Here is a 15644-nt window from a genome sequence, read left to right as displayed (position 1 = left end):
AGGGGCAACCTTTTCACACAGAGGGTGGTACGTGAATGGAATGATTGCCAGAGGAAGTGGTGGAGCCTGGTACAATTGCAACATTTAAAAGGCATCTGATTGGGTATATGAATAGGAAGGGTTTGGAGGGATATGGGTCAGGTGCTGGCAGGTGGGACTAGATTGAGTCGGGATCTCTGGTTGGCATGGACAAGTTGGACCGAAGGGTCTGTTTCCGTGCTGTACATCTCTATGACTCTATAACTTTATCTCTGTCTTAAATATATACAATGACTTGGCCTCTACAACAATGAGATTAATCACTCTCCAGCTGAAGAAATTTCTCCTCATCTCAGTTCTAAAGGTGAGGTGAGAGCGACAGCCCTTAACATCAAGGCTGCATTTAACTGAGTGTGGCAATAAGGAGCCTTACACAAATTGGAATAATTTAGTACTGAGGGCAAACTCTCCACTGGTTGGAGTTATTCCAGACATAAAGGAAGTTGGTTATGGTTGTTGGAGGAGAGTCATTTCAGCTCCAGGACATCTCAGCAGGAGCACCTCAGGGGTAGTGTCCTAATCCCAACTATCTTCAACTACTTCATCAATCCCTCCATTATAAGGTCTGAAGTGGGGATGTTTGCCAATGATTGCACGATGTTCAGCACTTTTGAAGCTCCTCAGATACTGAAGCAGTTCATGTTCAAATGCAAAAATATCTGGACAATATCCAGATTTGGACTGACAAGTACCAAGTAATATTCATGCCACACAAATGCCAACAATGACCATCTCCAATATGAGACAAATGAACCCCCCAACACCACCCCCCCCCCCACCCCTCCGCCCCCACCCCCTCACCAGACATTCAATGGTGTTATCATCACTGAATCTCCCCATAATCAACATCCTGGGGGTTATCATTAACCAGAAACTTAACTGGACTCGCCACATAAACAGAGTGGCCATAAGACCAGGTCAGAGGCTAGGAACACTGCAGCAAGTAACTACCTCCTCACTCCCAGAGACTGTCCACCATCTTCAAGGCCTAAGTCAGGAATGTGACTTGCCTTGGATGGGTGCAGCCCCAACAACACTCAAGAAGCTCGACACCATCCAGGACTAAGCAGCCCGCTTGATTAGCACCATATCCATAGGCATCCATTCCCTCCACTACCAATGCTCAGTAGCAGCAGTGTGTACTATCTACAAGATGCACTGTAGAAATTCACCAAAGATGCTTAGACAGCACCTTCCAAACCCATGACCACTTCCACTTGGAAGGACAAAGGCAGCAAATACACGGTAACACCACCACCTGCAAGTTCCCCTCCAAGCCAGGCACCATCCTGACTTGGAAATATATCACTGTTCCTTTACTTTTGCTGGGTCAAAATCCTGGAATTCTCTCCCTAGGGTCATTGTGGGTCAACCTACAGCACATGGACTTGGTCAAGAAGGCAGTTTCACTAGCATCGTCTCAATGGGAACCAAGCATGGGCAGTAAATGGTGCCGCAGCCAACAACACGCACATCCCATGAGTGAATAAAATAAAAGGACAAAATCTCTTTTCACTTAAATGGCCAACATCAGCACCTAAGTGACTGAATTTAGAAATCTAAAGAATATTTTAAGAATTTATGTACTTGAATAAAGTTTTAGTCACTTAATTACCCTTAATGAATTGTTTAAATGCAAGTATAGATAGTGTGCAAAATAATTTTCAGTGCCAGTACTTAGATATATTTAAGTTCAGCTGAAACACTGCATTAGCCTTTTAACAGGAGAGATATTTACTTACCCACATGATCCATTGTACTCAAACTTTCCCTGGTTTAACTGCATGGCCAAATCTGTTATGCGACATAAAACATTACAGAATTAGGTCAGACAGGACAGGTATCAAAATGTAGATGCTCAACAAGAATTAGTGGGATTTTAAAAAAAAACTGTTACATTGATATTTTAATTCCTAACTCAATATTAACACTGTCATGAGCAAACATTTTTAAAATGTTTGCATGCTTCTAATTTAATGGTGGTCTTAATCAGTTTATTTAAAGGGATCAACTGTTTCCATTAAAATGATGGGGAAATATACAATGATGTGTGATATAGGGCACTTTTAAAACCCAGGACAATGGTTTGATTAGATTAGATTCCCTACAGTGTGGAAACAGGCCCTTCAGCCCAACAAGTCCATACCGACCCTCCAAAGAGCAACCAACCCAGACCCATCCCCCTCTGACAAATGCACCTAATACTATGGTAGTAATACTATACTATGGACAATTTTTTTTTTAAGCATGGCCAATTTATCTGCCCTGTACATCTTTGGAATGCGGGAGGAAACCGGAGCACCCGGAGGAAACCCACACAGATGCGGGGGGAATGTGCAAACTCCATACAGACAGTCGCCCAAGGCTGGAATTGAACCTGGGACCCTGGTGCTGTGAGGCAGCAGTGCTCACCACTGAGCCACCGTGCTGCCCCAAAGCTGAAGTTGGTTCAAAGCCAACTTCAACTAAAAAGCTCAAGATTTTCCTCATAAGATGCTCTGAGGGAAAGTTATGAGGGGTATAGGCAGGGCAGCAACGTTTCCCCTTGGTGGAGGGATCATTGATGAGAGAGCACAGATTTAAGAATCCCTACAGTGTGGAAACAGGCCCTTCAGCACAACAAGTCCACACTGTTCCTCCGAAGAGTATCTCACCCAAGCCCATTCCCCATTACTCTACATTTATCCCTGACTAATGCATCCAATCTCTACATCCGTGGACACTATGGGCAATTTAGCACAGGCAATTCACCTGACGTGCACATCTTTGGAGTGTGGGAGGAAACTGGAGCACGTGGAGGAAAGTCACACAGACACAGGGAGAGTGTGCAAACTCCACACAGACAGTCACCTGAGGCTGTAATCGAACCCAGGTTCTTGGTGCTGTGAGAGCCAGGAGGTTTAGAGGGGATGTGAGGAAAAGAATTTTCAGCCAGAGGGAGATTGGAATCTCGGACTCACTGCCTGTAAGAGTGGTAGAGCCTGAAATCCTCGTAACATTGAAGAAATATTTTTATGGAATGCCAAGGCATACAAGGCTAGGTGCCAAGCGTGGGAGAATTGAATCTGAATAGTTAGGTGGTTGTTTTCAACCGCATCAAACTCGATGTACAGTGAAAGCCTTTTTCCTTGGATAGTGATGGCTAACACAAGGGGGCATAGCTTCAAATTGAGGGGTGATAGATATAGGACAGACGTTAGAAGGAGTTTCTTTACTCAGAGAGTAGTAGGGGCGTGGAATGCACTGCCTGCAACAGTTATAGACTCGTCAACTTTATAGGCATTTAAATGGTCATTGGATAGGCATATGGACGAGAATGGAATAGTGTAGGTTAGATGGACTTCAGATTGGTTTCACAGGGCGGCGCAATATCGAGGGCCGAAGGGCCTGTACAGTGCTGCAATGTTCTATGTTCTAAGCTAGAATGGAATGAAAAAAAGGTCAAAACAGATCGCTTCTGCCCAAGATAAATTCACTTCCTCAACAACTTGGTCCGTCATGCATTCATTTGGAGTCATTCTGTACTGACCTCCACCAGAACTGGATAACTGAGGTCCAGGTGTCTGCAATGTAGGGCATGGAGGAATACCACTCCCACCCCCCAACCTCCCACGTGGTCATGACTTCATGGTGGACTCCAATTCCACTTAGTATAAAAAGCAATTGACAATCCATGACCACAGAGAGCATCACAGAAAATGCGGAAGTACCCTTCCTGTGATGTCCTTTACACTCACGCTTTGTTAGAATCAGTCCATATTTTGCCAGTTACATTGGTGGGGAGCACGGATTCTTGGCATTGTTGGTCAGGCAGCAGCAGAGATAGGGTCTCCTGGGCATCAGCAATGTTGGTGCTGTACCCGGAGCAGGGACTCCTTGAGGCCCAGAACACCTTGCAGAAGTCCTGGAGGTATGCTTAAGACCCCAATTTGAACAGAAGATGAACTATTCAGTAATTTCTTCTTATTCATTTTGTAACTCAAAATGGCATCGGTTTGTGGCGAGAAAACACTTTTCGCTAAATCTTTCTAGATATATGTGACAATAAAATCATTCATTATTGGAATTTGTGATTTATCCATAACATAACATAGGGGCAAACCATTCTAAAGCAAAAGTCATTCAGATATGAGGTTTATTGCTAAAATATAACTTGCTATACTTTAAATTAGGTTCAGTTCTCCCATAGGTACTTGGATATATTGGGATTTGCACTGGCTTGGGTGAAAGATTCCAAGCCAGAAGTCACTGAAATGTCAAATGTGCAATGATAGCGGTGCACCAGAGTGATGCAACTGACCCTCTTTCATTTTTATAATTGTGCCCTATTGTCAGGCAAAACGGGAATTATAAATGAAGCTTGCCCACACATAGCTTTTAATCAAAATTCTGTTGGTAGTGGACAATACAGTGGAATTAGTCCTGTGACTTCCAATGTGCATAACAGAGGCTTCACTGAGCATTTTTCATGGCTTCTCGGTTACACAGGCAATTCTGTGCTGGGCCATATGTCTGCTGATGGAAATGCCACTGGCAAATGATTGAGCCTCATCCAAGGGCATCTGTTTGACAGCCCCTTCTTGATTTCTGCACAGCAAGTCCAAGCAGTCCCTACCTGGGGTCTGGAAGTTCAGTGAGACCATCTGGCAGCCAGCGTTCCAGAAGATTTGAGGCATGTAATTGCTGGAATCCACTCGGCCTCCCTTGGGGTAGATACGACTCATTTGTCGTTTGTTATAACTATGAAGCTCATTAAGGAAAATGAACCAAAAGCAGCTGCAGCAGCATGTACATACAAATTTACAATTCAACATTGTCATTATTCTTTATTTCCCTTACTTTGCAAATCCCATTCTGCAGAAGAAAGGAGAGCGATGATTCAATCATTACTTAAATGTCATGTTCAGAGGATCAAGGTGAAGATAATGAGTCTAACATTGTGTATGAATTATCTTTTGATTTTGGTTCAAAGCTTCTAACAGTTACACTCAGAAAGTGATGGTTTTGGCAAATATGTCAAGTGTATATCATATAATTCTTCACTCAATAGTAACAAACCTGAAAAATGCAACTTTAAGCAAAAGAACTTTAAACAAATTAGATTTTCCCATTGCAACCTGGATGAAAGCTAAAGTCAGGTTCTGGATTACACTTCCCATTGGAGAGAAAAATAATTTAAACATCATACTCTGTATGATGAAGTGCATTCCCAAATTCCTATATTCAGAAATGAATAAAAACTTTCAAACAAAATAAATTTTGAATATGCTAACTCTTTCTATAGATACTGTCTCACTGGCTGTCTCTCTCCCATTCCAGACTCTCTTCCACTCAATGACTCCTTCCCTTACTCTGTCATGTTGGACTCTTCTTATGAACTTCAAATTAGTCTCAGAATAAAGCGGTACCAATTTCAGGCTGTGATGAGAAAGAATTTCTTCTCTCAGAGGATTCTGAGTTTTTGGAACTCCTTGCTACGGAGAGCTGTGAGGGCAGAGTCCTTGTGTATATTTGTGGCTGAGATAGATTCTCGATCAGTTGGAGAATCAAGGGTTAGAACGAAAGTGCAGGTAAGTGGATGTGAGGAATGTGATCCTATTAAATGGCAGAGCAGGCTGGAGGGGCTGAATGGCGTAGTCCTGTTCCTATTTCCTATGGTCTTATAAACATTCACTATACAGGAAGGTGGCAGCAAGAGAGAATAAGTAAAGCAAGTGACAGAAGCAGTAGGCTAGGGACGGAAGCAGGGGGTTCAGGACTGTAGTGAGCAGGAGAAAGTCAGGGAGCTAAAGAGGCTATTCCAAAATGCAGCTGATTATAGACTCACAGGATCCCTGCAGTGCAGAAAGCGGTCATTTGACCCATTAAGTCTGCACCAAACCTCCAAAGAGTATCCTACTCAGACCTATCTCCCACTGCCATCTCCGTAACACCACATGGGGTTTTTAACCATGCCTCACCCACTTAACTATGATGCTATTATATCTGTAACACAGAAACAATTCAAAGCTGAATGAGACAATGTAAAACAATTGTATTACATCTGTCTTGAAAGATGCGGGGCTGGATTTTGCTGCTGAAGCAACAATGAGACTACAGCACACACAATTACTTGTGCCCACATATTAGCAACTTTCAGATATAGACACAGAGATGTAACACATAGTCTGATGTCTGTGACTCGCACCTCCTCATAAAGCAACAAGAAAGCAGCATCTTGATGACCAGCTCCTGACTAGAATGTATTGAATCTGATGAAATTCTTGGACTCTTGCTAAACAAAGACAAAAAAACTAAGTTGTCCGTGCAACGTAAATGCCCTTTTAATGGTGTGGTGTAAATTTTTAATTTATTCCCAGGACCTCTCTGGCACAGGAAATGATTTTGAACACGTGTGGAGTCTCATTCCTTCAGATTTTAATTGTTGTTGGAGATTTCTTTGCTTACTTTTTTATCGTTCATTCAATCTCAATCCAAACTTTCTTTTCCCTCCTTGATTTTGTTTATGGCACTTACATTTACAACTCTAACTAATTGGACAGCGAGCAGTGCATTATTGAATCTTCAATTGGATTGATTAATGTGATACACAGTTGTTTCCTGAACAAACCTCCGTGTAAAGTCATAGAGGTCTACAGCATGGAAGCAGGCCCTTCGGCCCAACTTTTCCATACCGCCCAGTTTTCAATTAATCTAGTCCTATTTACCTGTGGTTGGTCCATATCCCTCCATCCCTATCCTATCCATATACCTGTCCAAATGTTTCTTAAATGACAAAATTGTACTCGCCCCCACCACTAACTTTGGCAGCCCATTCCAGAAACTTACCACCCACTAAGTGAAAAAAATGCCTCTCTAGATGTTTCTGTATCTTCCCATTTCAACTTAAACCTATGCCCTCTAGATTTAGACTCCCCATACCATGGAGGAAAGCTGTTGGGTATAAACCTATCTATGCCTCTCACGATTTTATAAACCTCTATAAGGTCACCCCTCAGTTTCCTGTGCTCCGGGAAAGAAAGGCCCAGCCTATCCAGTCTCTCCTTAAAGTCTCCTTAAAGTGTAATGTCCATGGGTAAGTGCACATTGAAGCATTAGCTACTTTGGACTGTTCACTGTTTACAGAAAACAAAAGGCCCTTAATCACAGATTTATATAAACAGTGAAGAGAATCTAAGTTTTAATTTAATACCCTTCCATTATTCCACAAATTATCAATTAAACAAAATGAGAATGTCATTTATACATACATAATTACATATCTGCAAATTAAATTTTAGTTCTGCATTGCTATGTTTTATACGTTAGGTATCAATTTTGTCTTATCAACCAGAAACTAAATCTGAAAGAGGAGAAAAAGGATAAGCTCATGAATGTAAATTGACTGTGATTATTTTTCTGTGTTTAGGGCTTTTATTGCTACCAGCACATTTACATTCTCTTTCCTCTTGCTACAGCTCATCTTCTACGGTGATTGGAAATTACAGCATCAGTCCAATAGGCTACAGTTTTAAAAAAAATCACTCATTATAAACAATACAAACTCATGCTTAATGTGAATATGAGATGTAAACAACATCTATATATTATTGACAAAAGTCTGCAAGGTACAAGTCAGGAGTGTGATGGAATACTCCCCACTTGCCTGGAGGAGGGAAGCTTCAAAAGAAGCTCAACACCATCCAGGACAAAACAGGCCACTAGATTGACACCATATCCACAAACATCCACTTCCTCCTCCAGTGATGTTCAGACTCAGCAATGTGTACTTAGCTGCAGGAAAACACTGTAGGCTCCTTCGATTAGCATCTTCCAAACCGACTACCTCTATACCCGGAAGGACAAGGAAAGTAATGCTTGGGGACACCACCAACTGCAATTTCTCCTCTGAGCTACACACTGCCCTCACCTGGACCTATATTTCTGTTCCTTCAATGACGCTGGATCAAAATCCTGGAACTCACTCTCTAACAGCGCTATGGGTCTACCTTCACTACGTGGACTAGTTCAAGGTACTCAGGGGTGGGAAATAAATGCTGGCCTGGCCATAATTTCTTTTGAAAACTTTCAGGACCATTTGAAGCAATTTACAACCAATTAAATATTTTTTTTCATTTTGCAGTCATTGCACTAAAGTGGAAATATGGCAGTCAATTTGAGCATGGCAAGAGTCTATGAACTTGGCAATGAAATTATGACCAGATAATTTGTTTCGTCCTGTCGATTGAGGGATTGTTATTGGCCAGAACACCAAGGTTAACTCCTCCTTCCTCAAACTAGTACCTTCGGGTCTTTTATATCCGCCTATGAGGGTAGATAGGAACCTCTGTTTAACTTCTCTCAGTTAATCTGTGGAGTTTTTTTTAACCGTGGAGGGCTGTTAAGGCCAGGTCATTATTGCCCGTCCCCAGTTGCCCCTTGAGAGGATGGTGGTAAGCTGCCTTCTTGAGCTGCTGCAGTCCACCTGTTCTGGGCTGAACCACAATGCCATTAGGGAGGAAATTCCAGAATTTTGACCCGGAGACAGTGAAGGAACGGGGATATATTTCCAAGTCAGGATGGTGGGTGGTATGGAGGAGAACTTGAAGGTGGTGGCGTTCCCATGTATCTGCTGCCCTTGTCCTTCCAGATGGGAGTGGTTGTGGGTTTGGGAGCTGCTGTCTGAGGATCTTTGGTGAATTTCTTAAACTATCTTCTAAACTGCAGGGCTATTCATATTGCACAATAGTGGTCTTTTTGGCTGTTACACAGCTTCTGATGTAAAACTCAGGAAATCCTTGCTTTTCTTGCAAAGGGATTCAAATTCAGACGTGGTGGTTTGGCTCTTTGGTTGCACAGTCCTTTGGTTAGACCACATCTGTAATAACTCATTCATTTTTGTCGACTGAACCTCATGGAAATCTTATTGACCTTAAAGGACAGCATAGAGGACAGATTTGACAGAATGACACCACAGCTTATAATGAGGATACGTTGCAGAATTGACCCTCTTGATTTGAGAGGGTTTATTGGTTCTCGGAAGAAATTTTTTTTCAGGGCCCGTTATGTCACTTAGGAGTGTAGCATTAGCAAAGGCGATTCAGTGTAAAGTCATGCAACATGACTTCCCAGTTCCTATAGGCAAAAGTGGGTACTGCAGATGCTGGAAATCAGAGTCTAGATTAGAGTGGTGCTGGAAAAGCACAGGCGGTCAGGCAGCATCCGAGGAGCAGGAGAATCGACATTACGGGCAAAAGCCCTTCATCAGGAAACTCAAAGGAATGTGCAATGATGGCAAGTGTGCCCAATGCCTTTTAAACCACCCTGTCACATGTAGACGGTGATTAATAAAGTGTTTAGCATGCTTGTCTTCACTGCCCAGTCCTTATGAGTATAGGCGCTGGGAAGTCATGTTGAGGTTGTGCAGGGCTTTGGTGAGGAAACTGTGTTCAGTTCTGGTCACCCAGTTATAGGAAGGATATTATTAAGTTGGAGAGAATTGGGAAGTGATTTACCAGGATGTTGCCGGGTATGGAAGGTTTGAGTTATAAAGAAAGGCTGGACAGGCTGGGACTTTTTTCACTGGACTGTAGGAGCTTGACAAGCAACCTGATAGAAGTATATAAAATAATGAAGGGTACAGATAGAGTTAATGGTAGTTGTCTTTTCCCTAGGATGAGGCATTTCAAGACTAGGGGGCACATTTTTAAGGTGAGAGGAGAGAGATTTAAAAAATACATGAGGGACATATGTTTTACACAGAGGCAGGTTTGCATGCGGAATGAATTTCCTGAGGAAGTGGTGGATGTTAGTACAATTACAACATTTAAAAGACATTTGGATAAGAACATGAATAGAAAAAGTTTGGAGGGATATGTGCCAAGAGCAGGCAGGTGGAACCAGTTTAGTTTGGGATTATGGTCAGCATGTACTGGTTGGACTGAAGGGTATGTTTCCGTGCTATATGACTGTATGTCGATGCTTGGACTTGCGAGTTCTGATGGTCTCACATATATACTTTAAGATAATTTATTAGAGTTTGGATTTTGAACTAGTGGCAAGTGGGTTTTGATCTGTGTGTACGAGGGCGTCTAAGTATAAAATTAACAGTATTTCACGAGGCATGAATTTATTTCTGAAGCCTGAGAGAGGGACTTCCTGGAGAGATAATGGGAATGCATTTGCATTGGGAGAGTCTTATGAGCGGACAAAGTAAACACTGCGGAACATCAGTCTGCTTTTTATTTAGAAGATTAGAAATTTCTTTTGCTTTATGGAGATGAACCCATGCCTGGGAAAACTTTAGTTTGCCAGTTCACAGAACTCCTGGTTGAAGCTAGATGTATGAAAAAAAATTCTCCTAGCAAACGGAGTTAGTTCAGAAAAGTTATGAAATAGATTACCTCAGTTTATGGATTTTAGTTTGAAACTTCATATTCAAAAATGTTTGGTTATCGTCTGAAAAATCTTAATCAAAGGTGAGAAAGTCTAAGCTTGATTGTGTGATGATGAGGCTGTAAAATTCTCAAGATCGGGGACTGAGGGCAACAGGTGAGTTAAACCAATAGATGGGCTAGAGAAGCAAATCCACACTTTGGATTACGCCAGAGAATCTTTTGTGGACTGCATCCAATGCCAGCATATCTTTCCTTAGATAAGGGGACCAAAACTTTTCACAATATAATAAGTGTGGTCTAGCTGGTGCTGTGTACTAAATATAAGCATTTAGTAAACCTGCCTCAGTACTTTTTCCAGATCCAAAACAGTCTGTGTTCTTTTCCAATCCACAACATACTAGTTTTGGAAATTGTCAAAGACACTTTAGGAATCCTTCCTTGTGGCTATCTCTCCCAATATGATATCCCCAATCTGCATGAAGATTGAAGTCACGTATGATTAATACAATGCTTTCCTGACAATGGCATCAATGCCTTCTGACTTATTTGCTGTCCTACAGTATAGTGAGTGTAAGAGGGCCAATAGACTGCTATCACTAGTGTCTTCTTTCCCTTAATATTTATTATCTTTAGCCATATGTAATCTACATTTTCTGATTCAAAATAATTTCTTGCAGTGGATGTAGGTTTGCTCGCTGAGCTGGAAGGTTCATTTCCAGACGTTTCATCACTAAATTAGGTAACATTTTCAGTGGGCCTCCAGGCGAAGCACTGCTCATAACTCCTGCTTTCTATTTATATATTTGGGTTTCTTCGGGTTGGTGATGTCATTTTCTGTGGTGACGCCAATTCCTATGGTGATGTCATTTCCTGTTCTTTTTCTCAGGGGCTGGTAGATGGGGTCTGGGTTGATAGAGTTCCGATTGGAATGCCATGCTTCTAGGAATTCTCGTGCGTGTCTGGGACAACACATCCATCCTGAGACAAGCCAAACAGAGACATGCACGAGAATTCCGAGAAGCATGGCATTCCAATCAGAGCTCTATCAAGAAACACATCGAGTCAGACCCCATCTACCACCCCCTGAGAAAAAGAACAAGAAATGACATCACCATAGGAATTGGCATCACCACAGGAAATTACACAACCCAAAGAAACCAAAACGTATAAATAGAAAGCAGGAATTATCAGCAGTGCTTCGCCCAGAGGCCCACTGAAGATGTACAGTGATGAAACATACGGGAAAGAACCTTCCAGCTCAGCGAGCAAACCTACATCCAGAACCTCAACCTGAGCTACAAATCTTCTCAAAACTTGCTATTTCTTGCTTATTTATTCAATCTCATGTTAATAAAGATGCCCCAACACCCTCTCCAAACTGCCTTTACTCCCATTATTTTGTTCTAAATTTGACATGCATTTAAGAGCCATTAACTTTGCCATCTTACCATTTTTTCCAACCTATACTTTAAAAAAAAGTTTGCACACTGCTCCTTCCTTTCCCACTTTGGGTAACGTCACCCTGCAATGCTTGTCATGTCCTTTTGCTTTGTAACCCTATGTTCTCCCATTCTGAACTCTCCAACCATCCTGCCCCATTTAATTTAAAGTCCTCTCTACACACTCATTCTATTTGCCAGGACACTAGTCCCAGCGTAGTTGAGGTGAAGCCAGACCCATCAGTGACCTATGATCTGAAACCCATTCCTCTGCATCAGTCTTTGAGCCAGAGTGCTCAGATATACAGGATTTTCTTTAGATGCAGAGCTGAAGACAGACTTGCTGATTGTTTATCAAACTATGGCAAAGGGCCATGAATTTTAATGATGGGAGGGACACGATTTAATTTGATTTGATTTGTTGTAGTCACATGTAGCTACATACAGTAAAAAGCTTTGTTTTGTGAGCAGTATAGGCAGATCAATCAGTTTAGCTCAGTTGGTTGGATTGTTGGTTTGCAGAGCAGTGTCATACCAACAGTGTGGATTCAATTCCCAAGACCGGTTTGAGGTTCCCATGAAGGACTCTCCTTCTCAACTTCTCCCCTCACCTGAGGTCTGGTGGCCTCAGGTTAAATCATCACCAGTCACTTCTCTCTCTGATGGGACTATGGTGACAACAGGCCGATCATAGCAAACAAAGACATTCAGGTCATAGGGTGCTGTGACAGAGTGAGGCATACAAGGTGGCAGATCCTGAGTTTTACTGAGCCAGAGTAATGATCAAACCACATGCTCTTGGTGTTAATCTGATCCAGAGACTGAATGCAAATTCAGTCGAGTTAATTGACCCTAACATGGGCATCTAATGGTGACTGTGACAATACCTCTGGCTGGTTAATGTTTCACTTGTACATTTCAAACTCTTTAAGATTCACAACTTTTCAATACCATAAAAAGTGCTGAGTCCCAGAAGATGGGAACGCAACTTGATTCAGGGGCTCTCTTAATGAATCATTTATGTTATCCAGCAGGTAGACAGCATGACCAATTTATAACATCTTCGTTTGTACCCTGTCAAGTGAAAAAAAAATCACAGTACGGGGAATTGTAAGAACGTCACCACAGCTGACCTCTCCTAATGCTAATACCTTGCTCCATTGAACCAACACTTTCATCTGCAGCATATTTTATGTTGCAATGTCAATAAAGTTGATTCTCATCCTTTAGATACTATTAAATCAGCTTCGGCAATCGCTGCAGTCACTGCAAGGCGGACCAGCACAGTCAGCTCAGTATTCAGTGTTCATCGCTGAGACACTCCAGTAGTTTGGCAGCATTTGTTCAGAATGTACTGCCTCATTCAAATCACCACAAAGGATACTTGACAAACTCTATTGCGTGGGTTTTCAGGTATCCGAGTCCAACTGATTCATTGAACGAGGACATGTTATAGTGAATATTCCGCTCTGCAGAAACATGAATTCACAAAAGCTAGGTTAGGAAGCAGATATGCCTAAAGTAAGGCAGACAGGCATGATTCTTGCCTCAATCGTGTTGGTGCTGATGCTAATGCCGAGGGTAATGCATTTTTTGTATGTTTCCTCTGAAGTTTCGACACTCAATACCTGCAGTGAATCACTGCGTAAGAATTCTCTCTGATGGTTACAGCAGCACTAGTATATTGGCTGTCCTCAATACTGAGTGCTTTGACAAAGCATTGTAACACAATTGTTCATGTAACACACTATTTTGCTTAAAAGCTGAACCACCGAAAGCAATTAGTCACAGGCATTGTTGTTCCATTGCAGGTGATAAATATTTCTGCAACAATGCATATTTAGAAAACATTTATCTATGACCTATGTTGCTGTAAAAATGAGTGATTACATGGCAGCAAGTGTAACAGCCATTTGTTCACATAGCACAGAAAACAGTAACGGCAAGGGCACTTGTACCGCAGTGGCAGTGTCCTTACCTCCCAAATAGGAGGCCTGGTTCAAGTCCCACTTGCTCCAGAGGTGTGTCATAACATTCCTGAACAGGTTGATTAAAATATCTACAGTAGCTGCAGTCTGCTAGGCAGGAAAATGCTGCAGGGGGTGAACTGTGAAAAGTTTAAGAGGAAATCTCGACAATGAAAGGGGTTTTATTGCTGCTATTGGACAACAGATGTGTTTTTGATACTGCGTGTTATCTTGTCTGTTTTTATTTACCAGATGCATGTTTGGGAATTAACTGAAAAATGAAAATCATAGCGGCATTCTATGAAATGAAGGAAAAAACGTATTCCTTAAAAAGCAGGGGAGAAGGAAGAGTTAAAAATACTGGAATAAATTAAAGGACTAATGCCGAAATGTATGCATAATGTGACATGGAGAAAGGAAACTGACACCATTGTTGCCATCAAGTGGTGAGCAGACTTGAGTTACATTTAATATGAATGAGACAATTATAATGTTTAAAATACAGGGCGACCCCTGTATTCATGGGTCCGATTTCCGCAGTTTATGGTGACCTGAACATATTATAGGGAAAGTTCCAGAACCAGGGACCCCAGGGGGCTGGGAAGGCAGGTTTTCCCTTGAAATGAATGGGTGCGCACCTATCCGCGTGTGGCCTTCAAATGTATTCCCCTTGGGTACGGGGGGACTACTGTATACGACATTGGATACCCACGATTATAAGCCTTCTTTATTATGAAGCATTCTTGGTCACTTTTAAGCATGGAGTGTGAATTGTTTTCCACCGCAACATTGCACATTGCATTATTTCCCTTATTGTGTCTTGTCTTCTCCATTTAGTGCATCACATCTTCCCAAATTTGATTCCTCGTCCCCAAAAGACATGACCTCCTACAGTGCCCTCAGTACTGCAGGAGAATGGGGTTTGATTTTTGCACTCTGCACTATAGGAAGGATAGGATCGTGCTTATACAATTAATTGGGTACTCGTAGAATTATAGTCATACAGCACAGAAACAGACCCTTCAATGTAACCAGTCCATGCCAAACATAATCCCACACTAGACAACAGAGGGACCTAGGGTTCGGGTGCATAATTCTTTGAGGTTTGCAGCACATATAGGCAGAGTGGTTAAGAAGGTGTTTGACGTGCTTGCCTTCATTGCTCAGTTCCATTGAGTATAGGAGCTGGGACGTCATGTTGAGGTTGTACAGGATATTGTACAGGCCTCTTCTGGAATACTGTGTCCAGTTCTGGTTGCCCTGCTTTAGGAAGGATATGATTAAGCTGGAGAGGGCTCTGAAGAGATTTACCAGGATGTTGTGGGTATGGAAGGTTTGAGTTATAACAAAAAGTGGTGGATGTGGGTACAATTCCAAACTTTAAAAGACATTTGGATAGGTACCTGAATAGGAAAGGTTTGGAGGGATATGGAGCAGGCAGGTGGGTCTGGTTTAGTTTGGACTGGTTGGACCTAAGGGTCCGTTTCCGTGCTGTATGACTTAATGTGATTGTATGGGAGGGGATGCAGAGGAGATTGACCAGGATGTAGCCTGTAATGGAGCACTCTAGCAATGAAGAGAGGCTGGATAAGTTTGGGTTGTTTTCTTTGGAGCAAAGAAAGCTGAGGGGGAACCCAATAGAGGTGTATAAGCTTATGAGGGGCATGGACAGGGTGGATAAAAAGCAGCTTGTTTCCCTTAGTCAAAAGATCAATAATGAGGAGGCACAATTTGAAGGTGAAAATCATGTGGTTTAGAGAAGAAATATGTTTTCACTCAGAGGGTAATAAGGGAGGTGGAATACACTGCCTGGAGGGTAGTTG

General features: G+C 42.1%; 1 protein-coding gene across 8 annotated transcripts in view; it reads right to left on the bottom strand.

Annotated features, from left to right (window-relative positions):
• Positions 1-15644, bottom strand: part of LOC122553085 (1-phosphatidylinositol 4,5-bisphosphate phosphodiesterase beta-4) — a 533291-nt gene that overhangs the window by 129230 nt on the left and 388417 nt on the right. For all 8 annotated transcript variants that reach the window (XM_043696591.1, XM_043696592.1, XM_043696594.1 and 5 more), the window contains 3 exons: positions 13239-13323; positions 4655-4779; positions 1782-1833 (listed from right to left, as the gene is read on the bottom strand). In XM_043696591.1, the coding sequence (XP_043552526.1) occupies positions 1782-1833; positions 4655-4779; positions 13239-13323 (262 nt within the window). The remainder of the gene's footprint in view (positions 1-1781; positions 1834-4654; positions 4780-13238; positions 13324-15644) is intronic.

This window comes from Chiloscyllium plagiosum, chromosome 9 (assembly GCF_004010195.1).
Source record: "Chiloscyllium plagiosum isolate BGI_BamShark_2017 chromosome 9, ASM401019v2, whole genome shotgun sequence".
Taxonomy (NCBI): domain Eukaryota; kingdom Metazoa; phylum Chordata; class Chondrichthyes; order Orectolobiformes; family Hemiscylliidae; genus Chiloscyllium; species Chiloscyllium plagiosum.
This window is presented reverse-complemented; position numbering and strand designations above follow the sequence as displayed.